Below are 20,958 nucleotides of genomic sequence, written 5' to 3'. Positions count from 1 at the left end.
CTAGCCGGAGGGCGGGGAGTGCGGCTCGGCGTCCTGACGCGGGGCTTCTCACCCTGGTGTCATCCCAGTACAGCCAGGGCCCCTCTCCAAGCCTGGGGAGCCACACTCATCTTCTTTTGGGCTCAGGAACGGAAATGGCCGTCATGGGGCAGGGACACCTCTGTTGGCTGCTACTCGGGACCACACCCGGGGCCTCCACAAGCAGGTCCCTGAGTGGGGCCGGGGGAGCCCTCCTGGGATGGGGGTCCCGGGGTTAGAGCCACGGTCGTGGTGGAGCCGCTGCCCCTATGGGGCTGCTCACCTCACAGCTTCAATCGAGGAGCACACCTCTGCTCCGAACCCGGGATTCGTCCTTACGATGCTTGGTTTGAGAGCTCCTCCTGTCGGGGAAAAGGAGCAATGGGAGGGTGACCCCCAGGAAGCTCCCCAGCTTCCCCGACCCTCTGTGCGCTCTGGTCCTGCCGCTGGTGAGGAGGGTCCCTGCCAAGACTGGGGATGCTCTGAGCCCCCCACCCCCTCTTTCCAACATGACCTTTATGACAGGGTTTCTCCCCATGGGCCACAGGGGCCTTAAGATTTGCCGTTGGAACCAGAACCATATTCAGATGATTCGCCTTAACCGAGAGGCGGTGGCCTCGCCTGTCCTCTGACTTCCCTTCTCACTGGCCGGGAGCCCAGCACGTCCACGTGTCAGGGCCCTGTGCAGAAGTGACCGCCTTTCCAAGTTTCTGCGTTTTGTCCGTGGTTGAGGGGCTGAGAGTCAGGCCCTCCGAGGTCTGGCTCTGCCCCAAACACTGGGCTCAGATGCTTCGGAGCTTGGTCGTGGCCTCAGTCTGGCCCTCAGACCATGGGGAAGATATGATGTTCTCGGCGGTTCCAGCTGGGTCGGGGGCAGGTCCCGCAACCCCGGCCCTCTGCAGAACCGCTGGCCTCCCCCAGGTCCAGCCCGCATCTTGCCTTGCCCGCCCCCCCAACCCCGCCGGCTCCCAGCCTGTACACGCCCTGCTGCTCTTTCCTTGGTCTCAAGCAGTATCGAAGCGCCAGCTGCTCCCGCTACACCCACGCCAGCTCGTAGGAAGGTTCCCGGTGGCTTATCTGATTTTTATAGCTTGGGGTTAAAGAATTTCCCAGTGGAACTGCTCTAATATTGAGCTCTGCAGCGTGTTGGAATAAAGATGAAAAACCCAGAATGATGTTTTATTTATAGACCCGCATTGAAACACACACCGTTTAGGCTACATTTCACGTGAGGCCCTGGTGACAAATACGCGTGTCCATCTGAGTCAACAGTCTCCAGGGTCTTTATTAGCATCGCTTTGTGGAGAGGGGTTTTAACTGCCAGTGATGGGAGACCGCAGGTCGGCTGGGCCCAGGGCACCAGTTCTGGTGGCATCACTTATAACGGGTATTTTCACTCTGCTCTGAAGCAGAACAGACAGATGTTTGTGAGTGAGGGACCCGCAGATGAGCTGTGTTGTTTGGACTCAGGGAAGCAGTCAGCTGAAATATTGAAAATGTTTCCCCACTCAGCTGATGCCAGCACGGCACACACAGGACATCAGCCCCCTCGCACGGCCTCCGAGGTTTGGAGGGAAAGATGTAGCCCAATGCTGATGCTGCTCCCTGCCCAGAGAGGGGGGCGCCCAAGTGGGCATCTGGGCAACCATCTCCAGCAGAAGAGGGTCACATTGAAGTCAGCACCTGGCCGTGCGCGAGGGTCTTCTTGGGCTCTGCTGGTAATTTCCTCTGCAACCTCCATTTCCCAGGGGCGACTGGACGCTGCCCACCCCTGGCCTCTCGTGCGGCAGGACCGTGGCCCAGAGGTCTGTTTTCATCTTTGCTGCAGGTCAGCATGTGCAAGGGCCCCGGGGCGCAGGGCAAGGAGCCAGCTGGAGCTCAGTCTCTGCGGGGAGCCTTCCCCCACCCAATCACCTGGTTTTAAAAAATTAACAATCTTGTATTTGAGATGTTAGACACCAAACAGCAGTCAGTTGGGGCGGAAGAATAATAATCACTCTTCAAGATTCCCCCAAATGTTCCTCTGTGTTGATCAACTTTTTCTAAGAGGACGCCCTTTTCCTAAAGTCCTTCAGACCTTGGAGCATCTGCCCAGGGCTGTCTGCACTTCACACACCCACAGCTGACCCCACATTGTGCTTTCAGGCTGGTTGTCCCCGTTCCGTCAGCATCCCCGTTGTGAACACCCGGCTCTGGCTGGTACACGGTCGCCCCCGAGGAGCCACTACTGACGCTTGATTATTGATTGAAGCCAGTTTGCAGCAGGGGTCACTCCTCGTGCCAAACGTCCTGTGTGTTTGAGAAGTGTCCGATGCCATGTCTCCCTCACTCTGGGGTCCTATAGGGTAGGTTCACTGCCCTGTGGAGCCTCTGTGCTCCGCGGTTCATCCCCCACCCCAACCCAACAACCACTGGTCTTTTTGCTCCATAGTTTCGTCTTCTGTCTCCATAGTTTTGTTTTTTCCAGAATGTCATATAGTTGGGATCATACAGTGTGTAGCATGTTCAGACTGGTTTCTTTCACTTAATAATAGGTATTTAAGTTTCCTCCATATCTTTTCATGGCTTGATAGCTCATTAGATTTTAGTGCTGAATAATATTCTGATGTCTGGATGGACCACAGTTCATTCGTTCCTTCATCTTCTGAAGCACATCTTGGTTGCTTCCAAGTTTTAGCATCAGTTGTGACTAAAGCCATCATCAACATCCAGAGCAGTCCCTGCGTGGATAGTGTTCAGCTCCTTTGGGTGGATATCAAGGAGTGGGATTGCCGGATTGTCTGATAAGATTATGTTCTGTGCGTTCTTGCCAAGTCACTTCAGGCATCTCCAACTCTTTGCAAAACCACAGACTGTAGCCCGCCAGGCTCCTCTGTCCATGGATTCTCCAGGCAAGAATACTGGAGTGGGTTGCCATCTTCTTCAGAAGTGGCTGTACCGTTTTGCATTTCCACCAGCGGTGAGAGCTCCTGTTACTCCACGTCCTTGTCAGTGTTTGCTGTTGCCAGGTTCACATTTGGCCTTTCTGATGGGTGTGTGGTGGTGTCTCACTGTTTTAGTTTGCATCTCCCTGATGACATGTGACATGGAGCATCTTTTCATAGGTGCTTATTTACCATCTATCTGCTTTGTTGAGATGTCTGTTCAGGTCATTTGTACACTTTTAGTTAGGTTGTCTCCTTACTATTGAGTTTTAAGAATTCTCTGCATACATTTTTAAGGTACTTGTATGTATTTTGTATATACATATATCCTCTGTCAGATATGACTTTTGAAGTGTTTTCTAGCTTTTCTTTCCATTCTCTTCAGTGTCTCTTGCAGAAGTTTCTAATTGTAACGAAGTCCCATTTATAGATCATGCCATTCATGTTGTGTCTAAAAAGTCATCACTGAGCCCCAGGTCACCTAGGTCTTCTGCTCTGTTATCTTCTAGGAGTTATTTAGTTTTACAATTTACATTTTCGTCTATCACTGGATTAACTTTTGTAAGAGGTGTGGGGCCCCTGCACCCCCAGCCAGGGGCCGGCCCTCCCCCATGAGCTGCCCTGAGCCCTTTGTCTGAGGTCAGTCATCCCCTCCTGTGCAGCTCGGACCTATCCATGCAGAGATGGGAGGGACAGTCCTGGAGTGTCCCCACAGCCCCTGTCTGTCTGCAGCGTCACACTGAAACCAGCAGAGGTCAGCCGGGCCGTCAGCCCACGGGCCATGGGACCATGGGGCCATGGGGCCAGTCCCCAGGCTGCCCTCGGCCGGCAGAGGCTCCAGCCCCGACCGCTCGCTCTGCGGGCCCCCACGCCGGCTGCAGCCCTGAAGGGAGCTGAGGAGGGTCCTTCACTCCGAGGTGTTCAGAGCTGTTACTGACCCAGACCTGGGTCTGCTCACCCAGCCCAGTGAAGCCAACCTACGCCCCCGGGCGACGGTGAAGGAAAGGGCGGCGCGGTTGCAGGGCCCGGCAAGGAGAATGGGCAGCTTGTGCTTAAAAGGCCTGAAGGCTTCCGGGAAAGATTCTTAAACACAAGGTGTGGGAGAGGGTTGTGGGCATCCTTCTGACTGTTTGGTGGTGACGTAACTGGGGGTCAGCGCTCCCAAACCTCTGCCTCCACCCCGCCTGAGGTCTAGTGCTTATGGGCAGCACGTCGTTAACTTCTTCCACCTGGTAGGCATGTTGGTAGCTGCAAAATAGCTCAGAGGACACGGCTGAGAATATTGTCTACAGCCCTTGAGGAGGAACTCAAGGTCCTTGGCTTGGCTCAGTGGCTAAACTACTAGTATTTTGTCTTGTTTGACTGTTTTCCTTTATGCAGTTTCCCACTTCCCTTAGGTTTATTCTTTGACTGAGGTTTTCCTGCAGACAAGGTGGATGGAGGACTTGCGGTGGGTCGTCCGTCCCGGGAGACCCCATAGACAGGGTCCTGCTCAGCTTCAGAACCGCTCTGCTTCCTCAGTCTGGGCCTCATGCTTATCCTGGAGAGAATTTCTTTGACAGTCTTTTCTTTCTTCATAGTTTCTCTCTTCATACTTTACCGGTTTAGTAATTTATATTTTCTTTCTTCATAGTTCGATTCCTTATGAATTCCGATTTTTTTATACACTAAGTAATATCATTAGCTTACAACTCTCAAATTTCCACTGTATCTGTGGTTATGTTTTATTTTCATTATCAATTTTTAGTAATTTTTGGGTTAGGGATATCTTACACTGCCATATTAGACTTCTAGTGAGAGTTTTTGTGTTTTCCCCCCTAAAATCAAGTTCTTGGATTCATTCATCAGTGCTGTTTCCCTTGTATGATTTATTCATCTGTAATTTTTTGCTTATTTCTGTTTCTGCCTCAAGTTTCAGCCGTCTCACTTTTGACTCCTTAATTCGGATGCCTGTTTGTTCTGCTCTTTGTTTCTTACTTGACAATGAAGGCGTGGGTGGTCCACACCCACTGTGGCACCTCCGCAGTTCAGATTTGTAGGGATCTCACCATCACTGTTTTATGTGTGTCCGGTCATCACAGCTTTGATTTATTCTCTAACCTAAGAGTTATTGAGGAGTGTACTTTTCAGTGCCCAACTGATTAGAGAGATTATTTCCTGTTGTTGTTAATTTCTAATTTTATTAGGTTATGGTTAGAGATGCAAGTTGTATAATTTTTACTCTTTGGTACCATGAAGGCCTCCTCTGAGGCCCAATATCTGATCAGTTATGACTTTTGTTTTTATTCCAGGGAGTCTGCCCAACTGCTCCTGAGCTATCTTTATTCATTGGGTTATTAAGACTCTCTGTGCCCGCCGTGGGCTAGGGAGACCACTTTCGAGTCTGGCCGCTCTTTGCCCAGGGCCAGCGGACGGCGCCCGCCCCAGGGGCGGCCTCCAGGGAGTGCTGCGTGGCCAGAGCGCTGGGCTCGGCCCCCGGGGCCTCGTGAGCCATCAGTCGGAGCTTCCGTCTCTGAGTCTGAGCGGCGAGTCTGTTCTTTATTATTTCAGCACTTTGTTGTATTTCTTGGCACATGCTGGTTCATGAATACTATACCTTCATTCTGGACTTGTAACACTAACAGGAGATTAGATTACCTTATTTATTTCATGTAAAAAATTATACATGACCTTGATGTGAATGCCATGGCCACTCCTTCACTTGTTTATGTTTACCTCATTTTTCTTACTGTTTCTGAACTGCTGTGTTGTATATGGGTTTTCTGCAGATAACATATAGTTAGGCCTGAGTGACAGAATTTGTCCTTGTATAATTTAACCTATTTACATTGATTGTCATAATGAGATATATATATATATATAATTTTGTTTTGTGCTTCCTACTTTCTACGCTTCCTTCCCGTCTCTTTTATTGTCTTCTTCCATGTAGACTGTATTGGTTTCATATTGTTCTCAAGTGAGTTGGAGATGATAGTCACTCTTATGTTTTCTAGACTTTTCAAAAACCATTTTGATCTGCATATTTCTCATTATCAACTTCAGGAATTTAGCTAATTCTCTCCTCTTAGGAAGGCACTTGAGGATCTCTGACTCCCACATTTTATGATGTGGAGGCCTGATTTAACTTCACGTTCACCTTATCAAAAGCGTGTCTTTACTAGTGTCTGGGCACCAGCAAACAAAAATACAATGAAAAGTATAAGAAAGCTCCAACAGTGTCTCTGGGGGGAAGGCTCTTGTGGGGGCAGGTTAAAGGCCTGATGGCGAGAATCGATCAGAAAGATGTGTTGATGAGGGAATGTGGCTGTTTAGATACCTTTTAATAAAAACACCTTTGTCAGATTTCACTGAAATTTGCTTTGGGAAAGCCAATTACACAGTGAAATTGGTGGAAAATCTTATTATTATGAGCTCGTAGCCCTTGCTCTACCTGCTTTAATGTCTAGAGATGAACGGTAAGAAGGCAAACCTCCATCTCTCCTGAACACCAGGTCCCTCCTCCCTCGTCACTTTTATTGAACTCGCAGTTTGCCAGAACCCACGCATGGAAAATTGCTGAAGATAAACATTGTATTTTAAATTACTCCAGGCAACCAGGCAGACTGGAAAAAATCATTTGAACAAATTGAAAACTGAAATGTTGATATCAGATATTAAATTAATGTAAGTGAGATTGAAACAATATCTAATTAAAATAATTTGAAAAATGAGTTGGAAATTGAAGCTGACATAGCTTTTACCAGCTTGTCATTGTTGTCACCGTGCGATGAAGCTCCGTCCACCGAAGCCCAGCCTCTCCTGGGAGACCTCATGGGACACCCAGCAGATAAGAGCCTTTTTACTTATACAGTCGGGGCTGGAAGGCAGGCCAGGAGGACCTTCCATGGGACCCCATGGCAGGGCCTGACATCAGCCTCTCGTCTCCAAGGGAGGACGGCTCTCGGAGGCGCACTTTGCACTTGAGACTGAATGTGCTCAGCGCTCTGCTTCCCGCGGGGCGGCAGGCAGAGGAGGGCAGGTCTGGACTGTGGACTGGAGCCCGAGCTCCGAGACACAGGGACCCTGCGAGCAGGCTCAGGGGCGCTCGGCACTCTCCAGGAGCTGGGGGCGTCCCATGGGTGGGGTGCCACGGCCGCTGTCTGCATGAGGACGGGGCAGCGCCCGGTGATATTCATGCCCCTCGAACAGCTGCTTGGGGACCGTCCATTTGTGAGAAAAAGGTGATGGCATGGGAGCCGTTTGCTATGCTGGAGCACGTGCTTCTTCCTGGTCTCAGTCGTGCTGAGGCCAGAGACGTCCAGGGGTCAGGACGGCCTGGCTGGGTGCCCACGGCCTCACTGAGGCAAAGGGAGGGGGTGACGTCCAGGGGTCAGGACGGCCTGGCTGGGTGCCCGCGGCCTCACAGAGGCAAAGGGAGGGGGTGACGTCCAGGGTTCAGGACGGCCTGGCTGGGTGCCCACGGCCTCACTGAGGCAAAGGGAGGGGGTGACGTCCAAGGGTCAGGACAGCCTGGCTGGGTGCCCACAGCCTCACTGAGGCAAAGGGAGGGGGTGACGTCCAGGGATCAGGATGGGCCAGCTGAGTGCCCACAGCCTCAGTGAGAGAAATGGAGGGGGTGACGTCCAGGGGTCAGGACAGCCTGGCTGAGTGCCCACAGCCTCACTGAGAGAAAGGGAGGGGTGACGTCCAGGGGTCAGGACGGCCTGGCTGGGTGCCCACAGCCTTAGTGAGAGAAACAGAGGGGGTGACGTCCAGGGGTCAGGATGGGCCAGCTGAGTGCCCACGGCCTCACTGAGAGAAAGGGAGGGGTGACGTCCAGGGGTCAGGAAGCCCTGGCTGGGTGCCCACGGCCTCACTGAGGCAAAGGGAGGGGGTGACGTCCAGGGGTCAGGACGGCCTGGTTGGGTGCCCACAGCCTCACTGAGGCAAAGGGAGGGGGTGACGTCCAGGGATCAGGATGGGCCAGCTGAGTGCCCACGGCCTCACTGAGAGAGAGGGAGGGGTGACGTCCAGGGGTCAGGAAGCCCTGGCTGGGTGCCCACGGCCTCACTGAGGCAAAGGGAGGGGGTGACGTCCAGGGGTCAGGACAGCCTGGCTGGGTGCCCACGGCCTCACTGAGGCAAAGGGAGGGGGTGACGTCCAGGGGTCAGGACGGCCTGGCTGGGTGCCCACGGCCTCACTGAGGGAAAGGGAGGGGGTGACGTCCAGGGGTCAGGATGGGCCAGCTGAGTGCCCGTGGCCTCACTGAGAGAAAGGGAGGGGTGACGTCCAGGGGTCAGGACGTCCTGGCTGAGTGCCCGCAGCCTCACTGAGGAAACAGAGGGGGTGACGTCCAGGGGTCAGGATGGCCCGGCTGAGTGCCCGCAGCCTCACTGAGAGAAAGGCAGGGAGTGACGTCCAGGGGTCAGGACGGCCTGGCTGAGTGCCTGCGACCTCACTGAGGGAAAGGGAGAGGGTGACGTCCAGGGGTCAGGACGGCCTGGCTGAGTGCCCACAGCCTCACTGAGAGAAAGGCAGGGAGTGACGTCCAGGGGTCAGGACGGCCTGGCTGAGTGCCCGCGGCCTCACTGAGAGCCTGGGATGACTCCACCTGTCTCTGCGCCGGCCGCTCCAGGGTTGTTCAGGCCCAGGCTGCTCCCTGAGGTGTAGAAGGCAGAGACTCAGGAACCCGCCGGTTGGGTGGCAGGACCTTGTCCAGACTCTGCACATGACATGGAGCCCAGCGACTACTGAGGTCCCACCTCACAATCCACACAGGCGTTCCTACTGCAGGCCACACCAGACATTGAAGAATCCGACCATCCTATACACGTTTACCTGTAACTATGCTTAGTATAACATAACCTGGGTCGGGAAGATCCCTGGAGGATGAGAAGGCAAGCTGCTCCGGTATTCTTGCCTGGAAAATCCCTTGGACAGAGGAGGCTGGCGGGCCCAGCGTTGCTCGTTACCTGCAGTGATACACCTCGTATCTCTCGTTCCCGCCACTTTGCTCAAAGCCCGTTCACCTGGAGCTGTCAGCGACGGGGTGGCGGCCTCCCAGAGGGCGGCTCGAGTTTCTCTGCTTCATCATTGCACCGGAAGAACCAGGTCCTGGGACTAATCCTCGTTCAGAAAGCAACCAAAAATGCCAACATATCAACACACAAGGACGATTGTAAACACATTAGCGATCTGACAGCATTGAAATTCTTATAGATCCAAGCTGAGTGAGAACAGGAACCTGCGGCGTGAGGGACAGTGATGCTGACCATCTTGAGAGGAGTTTCCAGGCCAGGATGTGCTTGAACTTTTGCCTTCATGACCCTGGAGACTGTGGAGGGCAGGAGGAAGACCCAGGGTGGGACGAACCCAGAAGGGTGGCGAGGACCTACACAGGCAGCCGGGACCACCTCAACCACAGGGAAGACGGTGCCCCCATCCGCTTCGTTTGAGCCGAAGGGTGGACACTGCCTGTTCCCCGTGTCATCACCAGGCGTGAGGGCGGTGTGGACCACGCCCAGCCGGCCGCCTGCTCGCCCCCTGCTGGCCCCAAACCCAAAGCAGTCATCTCCGTTTACACTGGGGCCCCAACTGGATGGGCTTCCAGAAGCCTGGAAGAAGGAAGTGCAAATCCTCTGAAGGAACACTGCTTTTTCTCTGTCCTCAAAGCAGTCCCATATTTAAAGCCCCCAGAAATAGGAACTTCAGAACATGCTGGAGAATAAGACTCCACAAGAAAGGTTGCCTGCAAGCACAGTCAGAATGAAACCTCGGACGCTGACTAGGAGAATTTTTAGTGAACCCATGAATCTTGGTCCGTTTAGAGGAATACAAAAGGAAGTTAATACAACCTGAAGATCAAGAGTCTTAACAATGACCAACGATACTTTTTTAAATGAAAAATACAATTACAGAAATTTTAAACACAGGAGGTGAGTTTAATGACAGATTAAATCTAATTGAAGAGGGCATTAGTAAGCTAAAAGATAGAACTGACTGAATTATTCAGAATGCAGCCTAGAGAGAGGGAAAGAAATGGAAAACATGTAAAGAAAAGAAAAAGGTAAGTATTCTTAGAAGAAAATCTTTAATATACTTACCAGGAGTACCAGAGAGAGGAGAAAGTGATCAAGCTTCAGTGTTTGAAGATATAATGGCTAAAGAATCTCATCACTGATGGAAAACACCAGTCCTCAGATTCAAGAAGTCTATTGGAGTGAAAAACAATTCCATGTGCAGATTCGTAACAGAGAAACTGCAGGACATCCGAGACAAAGAGAAAGTCTGATCAGTAGCCAAGGAGAAAGGCAAGCAATGCAGGGAGGAAAGAGAATTCAGTTTCTGGCTGATTTCTCAGCAGCTGAAAGGAAACCGCATGACAAAAGTGTAATGTCTTCATATTGCCGAAGGGAAATTGCTGTCCACCTAGAATTGTACCGGGCTTCCCTGGTGGCTCAGTTGGTAAAGAATTCGCCTGCAGTGCAGGAGACCTGGGTTCGATCCCTGGGTGGGGAAGATCCCCTGGAGAAGGGATAGGCTACCCACTCCAGTATTCTGGCCTGGAGAATTTCATGGACAGAGGAGCCTGGTGAGCCATGGGGTGACAAAGAGTCAGACACGTCTTAGCAACTAAATAACAACAACAATAATAAATACAGCAAGAAAGAGAGAGAAAGAATATATATCAAAATAAAAATTTTAAAGCTATAGTTCTTAATAATGCATAATAGAAATACCAAAGTATATTTTAATACCTGAGAGTTTGCATTTAAATCTGCAAGCTGAGGGAAGTTTATTGTTTTAACTGTGTTAGAAAAGAAAGAAGAATTAAATAACTGAAATTTTAATATAAGAAGTTAGAAAAAAGAACAACAGAATAAACCCAAGTAAAGTGGAAGGAAGGAAATAACAAAGATAGAAGCAGAAATGACTGAAACAGAGAACAAATATATAAACGGAGATATAAAATATAAAAAAAAATTATAAAAAGCAGAAGTATTTCTTTTTGGAAAAAAACTGATAAAATCTCTATTGTAGATGGTCAAGATAGAAGAAAGCAAGAAAAAACTATATTGGGAGGCTTCCCTGGTGGCTCAGCTGGTAAAGAATCTGTCTGCAGTGTGGGAGACCTGGGTTTGATCCCTGGGTTGGGAAGATCCCCTGGAGAAGGGAAAGGCTACCCACTCCAGTATTCTGGCCTAGAGAATTCCGTGGACTGTATGGTCCATGGGGTCACGAAGAGTCAGACACGACTGAGCGACTTTCACTTTCAACATTCAACTTCATATTGGGAATCAAAAATGGAATGTAACTACAGATGCTTTACTGTATGAAAGGTTAGCAAAAGGGTGAACAGTGTTGTGACTTTATTCAAAAATTTAGATACCATGACCAAAATGAATAAATAGAAAGGCTGTGTATTGTCACCCTGCGTATTTAACTTAATATGCAGAGTACACCATGCAAAATGCCCGTCTGGATGAATCACAAGTTGGAATCAAGATGTTTACCTACTAACTTAATTTCTTCTTTGGTTATAGGATTGTTCTTGTTCAGTTGCTAAGTCATGTCTGACTCTTAGCGACCTTGTGGACTGCAGCACACCAGGCTCCTCTGTCCTTCACTATCTCCTGAAGTTTGCTCAAATTCATGTTCGTTGAGTCAGTGATGCTATCTAACCATCTCATCCTCTGCCGTCCCTTTCTTCGTTTGCTTTCCACCTTTCCCAGCATCAGGGTCTTTTCCAATGAGTCAGTTCTTCGCATCAGGTGGCCAAAGTATTGGAGCTTCAGCATCAGCATCAGTCCTTCCAGTAAATATTCAGGGTTGATTTCCTTTAGGATTGATTGGTTTGATCTCCTTGCAGTGCAAGGGACTGTCAAGAGTCTTCTGCACCACAATTCAAAAGCATCAGTTCTTTGGTGCTCAGCCTTCTTTATGGTTCAAATCTCACATACATACATGACTACTGGAAAAACCATAGCTTTGACTAGACAGACCTTTGTTGGCAATGTGATGTCTCTGCTGTTTAATATGCTATCTAGGTTTGTCTTAGCTTTCCTTCCAAGGAGTCTTAATTTCATGACTGCAGTCACCATCCACAGTAATTTTGGAGCCCAAAAAAGAAAATTTGGAACCAGTTTTTCCCTTTCCATTTGCCATGAGGTGATGGGATTGTATGCCATGATCTTACTTTTTTGAATGTTGAGTTTCAAGCCAGCTTTTCCACTCTCCTCTTTCACCCTCATCAAGAAACTCTTTAGTTCCTCTTCGATTTCTGCCATTAGGGTGGTGTCATCTGCATATCTGAGGTTGACGTTTCTCCCAGCAATCTTGATTCCTCTGTCCTTCCACTGTCTCCTGGAGTTTGCTCAAATTCATATCCATTGAGTCAGTTATGCTTTCTAACCATCTCACCCTCTGTTGTCCCCTTCTCCTCCTGCCTTCAATCTTTCCCAGCATCAGGGTCTTTTCCAGTGAGTCAGCTCTTCGCATCAGGTGGCCAAAGTATTGATGCTTCAGCTTCAGCATCAGTCCTTCCAATGAATATTCAGGGTTGATTTCATTTAGGGTTGACTGGTTTGATCTTCCTGCTGTCCAAGGGACTCTCAAGAGTCTTCTCCAGCACCACAATTCGAAAACATCAGTTCTTTGGTGCTCAGCCTTCTTTATGGTCCAACTCTCACATCTGTACTTGGCTACTGGAAAAGCCATAGCTTCAACTATACATAGCTTTGTGTGATGATTTAAAGACACACACTTCCTAAATTATAGCATATTTATTTATGAATGTACTTTCTTCCCTTTGTTTTGCAAAATCACTGATAACATTGTTTTAAAAAGACTTTCACAAAATCTATGCACTTCCCAAGTGGTCCAGCGACTAAGACTCCACGCTCCCAGTGCAGGGACCCTGGGTTCAATCCCTGCTCGGGGAACCAGATCTCATGCGCCACAACTAAAGAGTTCCCGTGTCACAACTAAGACCTGTTGCAACCAAATAAGTGAGAAATGGCAAAACTCATTTTTAAAAAATCTGTGCGTTTCGACAGAAATAGTCCAGCTCTAATTGCACACATTGTATAAAATGTGAAACTATCACTTCTCGGCCTTTTGGCTAAGATCAAGTGTAAAATGTGAAACTATTTTCATGAAAAATATGTTACATCTGAAATTGCAAATTAAAATTATATCCCTTCAAAGACGTTTTAAAAAGTTAAAATGAACTATTAGTTATAAAATAAAATTAATAAGTAACAAAGCTTTAAATCTAAAGTGTTTAAATAAAGCTAAAGGTTTATCCTGTTTTTGAAACTGTAATCAAATTGTAGTCATTTTTATAAAAATAAAGTGTGTGCAGTTCAGCTTCAATATTCATCTAGTTGCCAGAATGATGAGCCAGGGGCATGATGTGTGACATTCCACCCAGACTGACGAACAGAGAAACTGATAGATGTCCTTCTGGTTGCAAAACGCTTCTCAGCCGCGCAGACTGCCTGGTGGTCTGCGGGACTTGCTGCACTTGCAGAGCCACAGACCAAGATGCTGGAAAACGGGAGAGCGGGCTCAGACCCACAGGCAGGAACCCTTTGCTTTCTGGCTGAGAGGCAGGCTGGACAAGTTAATTAATTTGTGTCTTCTCCCCCTGGCTCTCTTTCTTGACGTGCAGACCCTCCCCAGCTCCAAGGCTCGTGGGATAAGGATGAGCAGACAGGACAAGCAGAGTGTGGCTCCCCCCGGGCCTGAGGCTTGGCCGGATGCCGGCACCTGTGCTCGGGCCCTGCAGGGCCCCGCCCCTCGCCCTGGGGTCTGCGGGTGGTCTCGCTGCCTACCGAGGAGGGGCCCCCCCAGGGCCGGGCCTCCGCGCGGCCTCAGGCAGGAGACTCACAGCTCCCCTGGGGCCTGGGGGGGACCACTACTCACCTGGGCCCCCTGCTCAGAGCTGAGGGGGGGGCCAGGCTCCCAGAACTTTGGCATCAACTTTCCTTCCAACCCGCTTCCCTTCCCAGGCCTAGCTTCACGCAGCAAGTTCTGAGCAGCCGGAATCACTGAGGAAAGGTCCAGCCCCTCCCTGGGCTGCTGACCAGAGGCCCTGCCGATTTCAGCAAGGCTGGTCCCAGACCAATGGGTCCGGTCAGTGTCTCAGATGCTCTGGGCCGTTCACTTCTGCAGAGGTCGCTGGTGGGAGCCGGCGCCGGGTGGACGCACGTCTCCTCAGGCAGACGAGCACAGGGGTGTGGACAGGAGCAGCACCTCTGTCTGCCAGAAGCCGGCTCCACGCCTTCCTGAAGCGGCGGGTCCCCGGTGTCCGCCCGCCGCCCAGCCCCGCTCCCGCCCTCCCGCTTTCTAATGGGCATGGCCATTAAGTTGTCCCTGTAGCAATTTAGATCACAGAAGAGACTTCTGCACATCCTTTCAGGTTAAAATCACGAGGATAAAGAAGGAGGCAAAATTATTCCACTGTAGCTACGTGCTTAATTATATGGAATGCTGCATAAATTGTCAAGTGTGAAGAATTATTCTGATAAATTAAAATACTAATTAAATAGGCTATTGCGGAGTTTTGAGAACATTGTGGGGTTCTGCTCCTCCAGGTAATTTGCATATCCTTCATCTAGCGAATTTAATTTTAAAGGACTTCTTTTTGTGTTTGGAAACCCTTTTTGTCTCCTGTGAAGATAAGAATGGGCTTTATGCATTGTTCTCTCCTTTATTAAAGCAGCTTCTCTCAGAGTCTCTGCGTCCTGGCCTGCTGGCGCTCACGCATGCCCACCAGCTCAGGGTCCACATTTGGCCATAAAAGTAACTGGGAGCTGATGTCCAGCAAAACATCCAGGCCCAGCAAGGCTCCTCTGTCCCGTCGAAAGGCTTCAGCCACGCCTGGGAGTGGAGATGAGCTCCACGCCCCGTGAAGGGTGAAGCTCGTCTCCCTTGTGTCTCCAGGGGGTGCTGGGCGGGGGGCACACAGGGGTCGGTGCCTGGGAGCCAGGTCTGGACGCCTGACGGAGCTCAGTGCACACGTCCGGGTGAGGGACACGATTTATGAACACGCGAGATCCCCTCCACTCGGCAGAAGGGATGCATGAGACGAAGTCCATGCAGCTGGGCCAGGAAGCGTCCGAGCAAATGGACACAGTGCTGACTGTCTAAGAACAACATGGGGAGGATTCGGAATGGCTGAGACTTACAAAGCGTGCTGAAGACTCGCAGGCTGCTCGTCCTTTTAGGTCAGTGTGAGCTAAAATAAGTGGATGTAAGTAAACAACCACAAAAGGGCCTAGCTTAGTATAAACTGTACCGTTCACACAGGCTGGAAGAAAGCTACCATCCCGGAGTGTATGTGTGGCTGCCATCCCCACCGGTGAGAAATTTCAAAAGGGAGACTGGCTTTGTTGAAAAGGACTTGGTGCCCAAGACTGAGAAGGTCACAGAAGACCCTGAGACTTGGAGAGGAGCGTTTGGGTCCCATGGACTCACACGTTCCAGCCGCCGCGGGCACACGCGTGTGGCCGGAAGCCGCAGTGACTGTCTCCTGGGAGGCTTCTCGGCTGAAAGCAGGAAGACAGCGGCCCTGGGGGGCTCTCAGAGGACCCCAGCTGCAGGCGGCGCCTCGGGGCACTGTTGCTCTCTGACTGAGGATGGAGGTGGACTGGAGGTGGACCCGGAGTCGAATGCAAGGCAGCATGATTTGTGACTGTAACTCAGGTTGTTAGGAGAAGGTGTCCGTGGCCTCCGGAGGCCCCCGTGAACATCCCGGCAAAGGCGCCACATGTCCGTCGAGAAAGAGCCTGTCTGGGTGGGCGGGCAGCCTCAGGGGGACACTGGCGGCTCGTGCTGTTCCTGGACAACATGACAAAAGTGGACAGTGTGGGGTGTTTGGGGCAGACTCACCACTTGCTGAGCCATGGCGGCCATAGAACAGAGTCTGTGGATTAATGTGAAGCTGAGCGAAGGTGGCTGGTTCTCCCCGAAGGGTGCTGCTCCAGGATATGCCCTGGTCCTGTGTGCACGTGAGTGTGTGTGTGTGTGTGCGCGCGCGCATGCGTGCGGTTATTTGGACAAGACCCACTTACGGAGGGGTGTTAACACCCTGCAGCATCTGAGGACCACAGTAGGATCAAAGGATGGAGCAGACTCTGCAAATCGGAAGCAAATAGGGGCAGATGTGTGTCCTGACCCGGGAGGCAGGGACCGGCCCCCTGCCCTGCTGACCCATCACCCCTGCAGAGCAGGGGACGTGCCTGGGGCTTCTGTGGGTGGTAATGGAATGTCTGGGGAGACGGGGATCCCTCCGGCCGATGCTGGCGGGACCAGGCCATGTCCAGCCCCTCCCAGCAGACCCTGGATGCTTCGACGGCCTGCAGGACGCACCAGCCCCAGCATGTTGTCTGTCCCACCTGTTTGGTTTTTCAGGGACAGCCCACCTGAGTGCTGTGTCAGTTCCCAGTGAAAATCCTTTAGCAGAAGCAGCCCCTTGTCAGCATGAGGCTGAGTCCCCAGGCTCCCTGGCTGGACCCCGGAGAGGCGGTCAGCTGGGGGAGCCCTCCATGGGCACACTTGAGGATGGCAAGTGATCCTTGGCGGCTGAGCCTCAGGTGTCTCCACCTAGCCCTCCCTGGCAGGTGTGCGGACCCCTGGCTGGGTACTTGCAGCCTTCCTGCCCGACTGGCTTTTCGCCCTGTGCCTGGAATGCCTGGCCCTTCTCTGCAGCGACAGTGGCGCACGTTTAATTCCATCTTTAGTGCTTTGTGTCCTCAGCCTATTGAAGACTCACTATTATCCCCCCAAAGTAGCCTGTCATTCAGTAAAATGCCTCCTTTGTTCGCAGGAGAACATTAAAATCAATTGCTTTATACCCTATCTCTTAAAGAATATCCTCCATTCACGGCTTACCTTTGAGCCGCTGCCCCCTCCCTGCCCTGCCGCCCCCTCCCCAGCTTAGAGCCTCTTAGAGTGCTGGTGCAATAACCCCCGGGGTTTGCATCTGCCTCCCCCAGCGCTCCCATAATTACCTAAATGTAAGAAATAACATTCATTTGTTCAAAGGAAAACTTTCTGCCAGACAAGGGGAGGGCCCCGGAGGCTGGGGAGGTGGCTGTGGCAGGCACTGTGTGTATCCCTCGGAAAGATAGAATTCCATAACCTAAGATGTGTTTCACAATAAGACTGAAAGTAATTGCTGTTTTCTTGCTATCTCGTTCTGCATTAATCACAATTATAATGCACTCTTCCTTCTTAGGGCTTGCAATAAAATTCTATTTCTTCTGGTTTTCATTTCCAAAATGACATGGGCTTTATCCGAAAGAATATTCCCGCAGAATCGTAAGCCAAGGTCAATTGCCTTGTGACACACTTCCTCTCCAGGAGGTGGGGACCGCGCGCCTGACGAGGGATTAACTGGGCTTCGTCTCCGGCGGCTAATTGTTTCCAGGGCCCACTCCACTTGGTCTGATACGGAGGGTAATTCATTCTCTGAGAGTCTTGCTCACTCTAAGTCAGCAGCAAACTAGGACGAGGGCAGTGCTGGAGGTGGCTCCTTACAGGAGGATTTGCCAGGGGCAGGAGCCGGAGGGGGTGGACAGCTCCCGGAGCGGGTGAGGAAGGCAGAGTCAGGCCCCCCGGCTGGCGAGTCTGTCTGTGAACACAAGCCTCGTGACCAGAACCTACTTCCCAGTCATTACACACCTGCAACCAGCCTGTCGTTCAAACCAAGACTCCGGTTGGCAGGCCTGCCTCCCGTCCCTGGTCCAGGCTCCATAAGGATGCTGTGAATTTCCTACCACGACGTTTTATGGGAGGGACCCACAGCCTGCCCTCGGTGGGGAGCCCCCGGGCCGGTCTCCACCCCAGGCTCATCCACAGCTCACCTGGGTGGCGGGGGGTGGTGCTCAGGTGTCTGGAGAGCGCTCTCCTCTCCTCGCTGACCTCTCACCTCTCCATCTCTCCCGCAGCTGACAACAAAGACAAACTGCAGACCATGTCTGGGCTGCGAGTTCTTCAGGCCGGAGTCGGCTCGGTGAGTGACTGCGTGGCCGGGCGCCTGGCAGGCTCGGGCGGGGTCAGCCCGCCGTGGGGGGCACGCCGGAGGCCGGCGGGCAGGCGGGCTGGCCCTCCGGTGGGGGCGGGGTGCTTGCGCGTGGTGCGCGGCTTGTGTGACGCCGTTTGGTTGCCTTCGAAACTGTGTTCGATGTCTCGCTGAGAAAACACCAGAGCCTCTGGGAGCGCGATCTCCCTTCCTCCAGGGACTCAGGTTTGAGGTCTGCAGCGGGAAAGGTATTCTCTTCCCGTGAGAGGGGCCCTTCCGTCTCCATAGTTGCAGGCCCCGTGGGGCGGGGCGGAGAGAGCAGGGGGCTTGCGGGTCGATGTAACGCCCACCGTCGCCGCGCCGGCCTCAGAAGCAGGCACTCGACCGAGCCCTCCATCAGCAACGAGAGCCGACGGCACTCAGCCCCGCGGCCCTGGCGCCGGCCGGGCCGGTCGCCGGCAGTTAATGAAACGTGCGCTGTGCACCGCGGATGCACCGCCCTGGGGTGGCTGTCCTGCTCGTGAGTCAGCGGGCCCGGAGCCAGTCTGTGCGCGCGCATCTGAAATCCCTGATTTCACGCCCGCAGCGACAGTAATTAACCGTTAAGGGCGCTTATTTACGCGCTCCTGGCTCAGGGCAAGATGCCTCCACGTGGCCACTCCAAGGCCCGTCGGAGCCCTGGCTCTTGAAATAAGAACGTATTTAGCGGCTGCTTCGGCACAGAGGCAGGCTCTGTGCTCCACAGACGGGGGGGCCTGCCTCGAAGTCCCTGCGTCCCCAACCTTGGCGATCGGTGACGGGGAGGGGACGCTGGGGGTCTGTTGGCCCCCATACCACCCGTAACCCTCGGGGGTGCAGTGACCACTGGCGGGAAGGCAGAGGGTTCGTAGGATCCGAGCCCAGATGGAAGGTTCTGATCCGCGGCTCCCAGCGTCTGCAGGGTGTCCTTCCGGCAGGAAGTGCCTGGTGCCCAGTGGTGGGCGGACCCAGACCGACTTGGGCGAGGGCCCTGGGCGTCGGCTGTCAGAGGGCGCTCAGGCGCTGGGCCCCTCCGTCCTGTGCGATGGGCGGAGCGTGTTCCTTGGAGGTGGCAGACTGCCCTGGAAGGGACGGGGGAGGCAGGGTCCAGGTGGGGGTGCGGAGCCGGGGCCACTGTGGTTCCCGGCAGCGGCGAGCCGGGGGTGGGGGTGTTGTGACTTTGCAGACTCCTGACTAGAGGTTGCAGGGACAGGTCTCGGAGGAGGGTGCTGACCGCCGCCCCCTGCTCCTGATCTGGCCGGGCACACACCCAGCTTGCACACAGGGCCACCTGTCTGTGATCTGACGCCCGTGTTACCGCTTGGAGACTCGCCCTGCCCCCTGGCCCCCGTCGCCTGTGAGCACCGGGACCCCATGCCCCATCCTGCCCTCGCGCTCCCCCACATGGTCATTGCTCCCTGTCTCCTCCTGTCGGCACAAGCACGTGCACCGGCCTGTCCAGCTCGTACAGTGAAAGCTCCCTGGACACCAGTCTCGGCACGCTGGCCCTCTCGCCTCCCTGCCGCTCGCTGCCTCCTCCTTCCCGAAACCACCCCCAAATGTGCAAAGGCGCCTGGACGCCTCGCACCAGCAGGTCAGCACCTGCTCACTCCTGACACCCAGCCCTGCCCGGCCCCCAGCGGCCCCTGGATAGTCCCCGTCCACAGCGCCGGGAGCTCAGTGGTCAGCGGCAGTGGTCACTGTCCTGAGCATGGCCTCTGGTCCTCCTGGCCTGGCTGCCTGGCCTCCTTCTGAAGCCAGCTGCGCCGAGGGGTCTTTGTGTGGGGTCTGTGTGTCCCCAGGGGTCTTCCTGAGGCCACGACCTCTACGTCGTCCAGTGACGATGACCCCACCTGGCCAGTTCTCCACACTCCAAGTGCGCACAGACACCAGCCCTAACTTTCTGTCCTTGGAAACCAGCAAGGGGTCTCCGAGCCTGGGTGAAGCAAGGCCCCTAAAGCTCTCCCCACACACACGCCTGGCCCTGACCCGGACCCCGGTCCATAGCAGAAATTGGTGACGCGCTGTCTGGGGCCTAGGCGACCCCACAAGGGGAGCCCGAGTTGCTGGTGGCTTGTCTGTGGAGATGACGACCTACACTCGGAGGGGAGCCCCTGCTCATTTCTGGGCACCCTTCCCACTAGCTGGCAGGGGTCCCGCCTGGACGGTGGGGGCGCAGGGCAGAGCAGACCCCAGTCCCACGGCGCTGCTCCTGCAGTTTCATCGTTGCTTGCTTCCTTTCTGCTCCTCAAGCTGCCAGAAGCCTGACCTCACCCTCCCCAGGGGCAGAAAACGGCCACATCCCAGGGCGTATTCCATCCAGGGACTGAAGCGTGGCCGCGGGTGGCTGTCCTCCCCTGGTTCTCCCCGAGCCACCCGTGTCTCCTCGGGGCCCCAGGTTTTCGCGGCCCACGGGGCGCTCTGAGCCCAGCTCCCAGGCCCCGTCCTGTTTCATCTGCAGAGGCAGGGCTGCTCTCGCCTTTGTGGTTGTCTGAGGTCGCTCCGATGGGTTCTCAGGCCCAGAACCCAGGTCCCATGTAGCTCTGCCCAATATAGGGAGGGGCGTGTGCGTGCGTGGGGTGGGCCCTGGATCGTGGAAACAGGTGCAGGAGGAGCAAGTGGAGATATGTGTAAGAAGCTAGTGTTTCTTTTTCTAATTTTAATTACCTCGTGCAGTGTTGAGCCTGATTTTGACGCTTCTGATTTTCCTTGAAATGTATTTGATATGAATGTCTCTGCTAATTCCTGACTCTGGGAAGTGGAGCAGAGTCTTGATTCCTAAAAATCTGCCAGCATTTACGGGATGTCTCCCCAGCACTGCTGATTCAACGTGCGATGACAGATAGCAGAATTAAAGCCTTTTAAGCCAAATGGAAATATCTCAAAACAAAATTTAAAGGCAATGAACAGATTAGAGGGGATGCACACATTCCTGATAGATTGGTGGTATTTTGACATTTTTCAAAATCTAGTTTCTGATGTCTTGAACGT

General features: G+C 53.1%; 1 protein-coding gene across 3 annotated transcripts in view; it reads left to right on the top strand.

The window, feature by feature from the left end:
- The window catches only part of PTPRN2 (protein tyrosine phosphatase receptor type N2), a 600,191-nt gene that overhangs the window by 342,515 nt on the left and 236,718 nt on the right, over positions 1–20,958 (top strand). For all 3 annotated transcript variants that reach the window (XM_043464002.1, XM_043464001.1, XM_043463999.1), the window contains exon 12: positions 17,876–17,940. In XM_043464002.1, coding sequence (XP_043319937.1) covers positions 17,876–17,940 — 65 coding nt within the window. The remainder of the gene's footprint in view (positions 1–17,875; positions 17,941–20,958) is intronic.

Source organism: Cervus canadensis, chromosome 3 (genome assembly GCF_019320065.1).
Source record: "Cervus canadensis isolate Bull #8, Minnesota chromosome 3, ASM1932006v1, whole genome shotgun sequence".
NCBI classification, from domain to species: domain Eukaryota; kingdom Metazoa; phylum Chordata; class Mammalia; order Artiodactyla; family Cervidae; genus Cervus; species Cervus canadensis.
The sequence above is the reverse complement of the archived record's forward strand: the minus strand, read 5'-3'. Positions and strand labels throughout refer to the sequence as shown.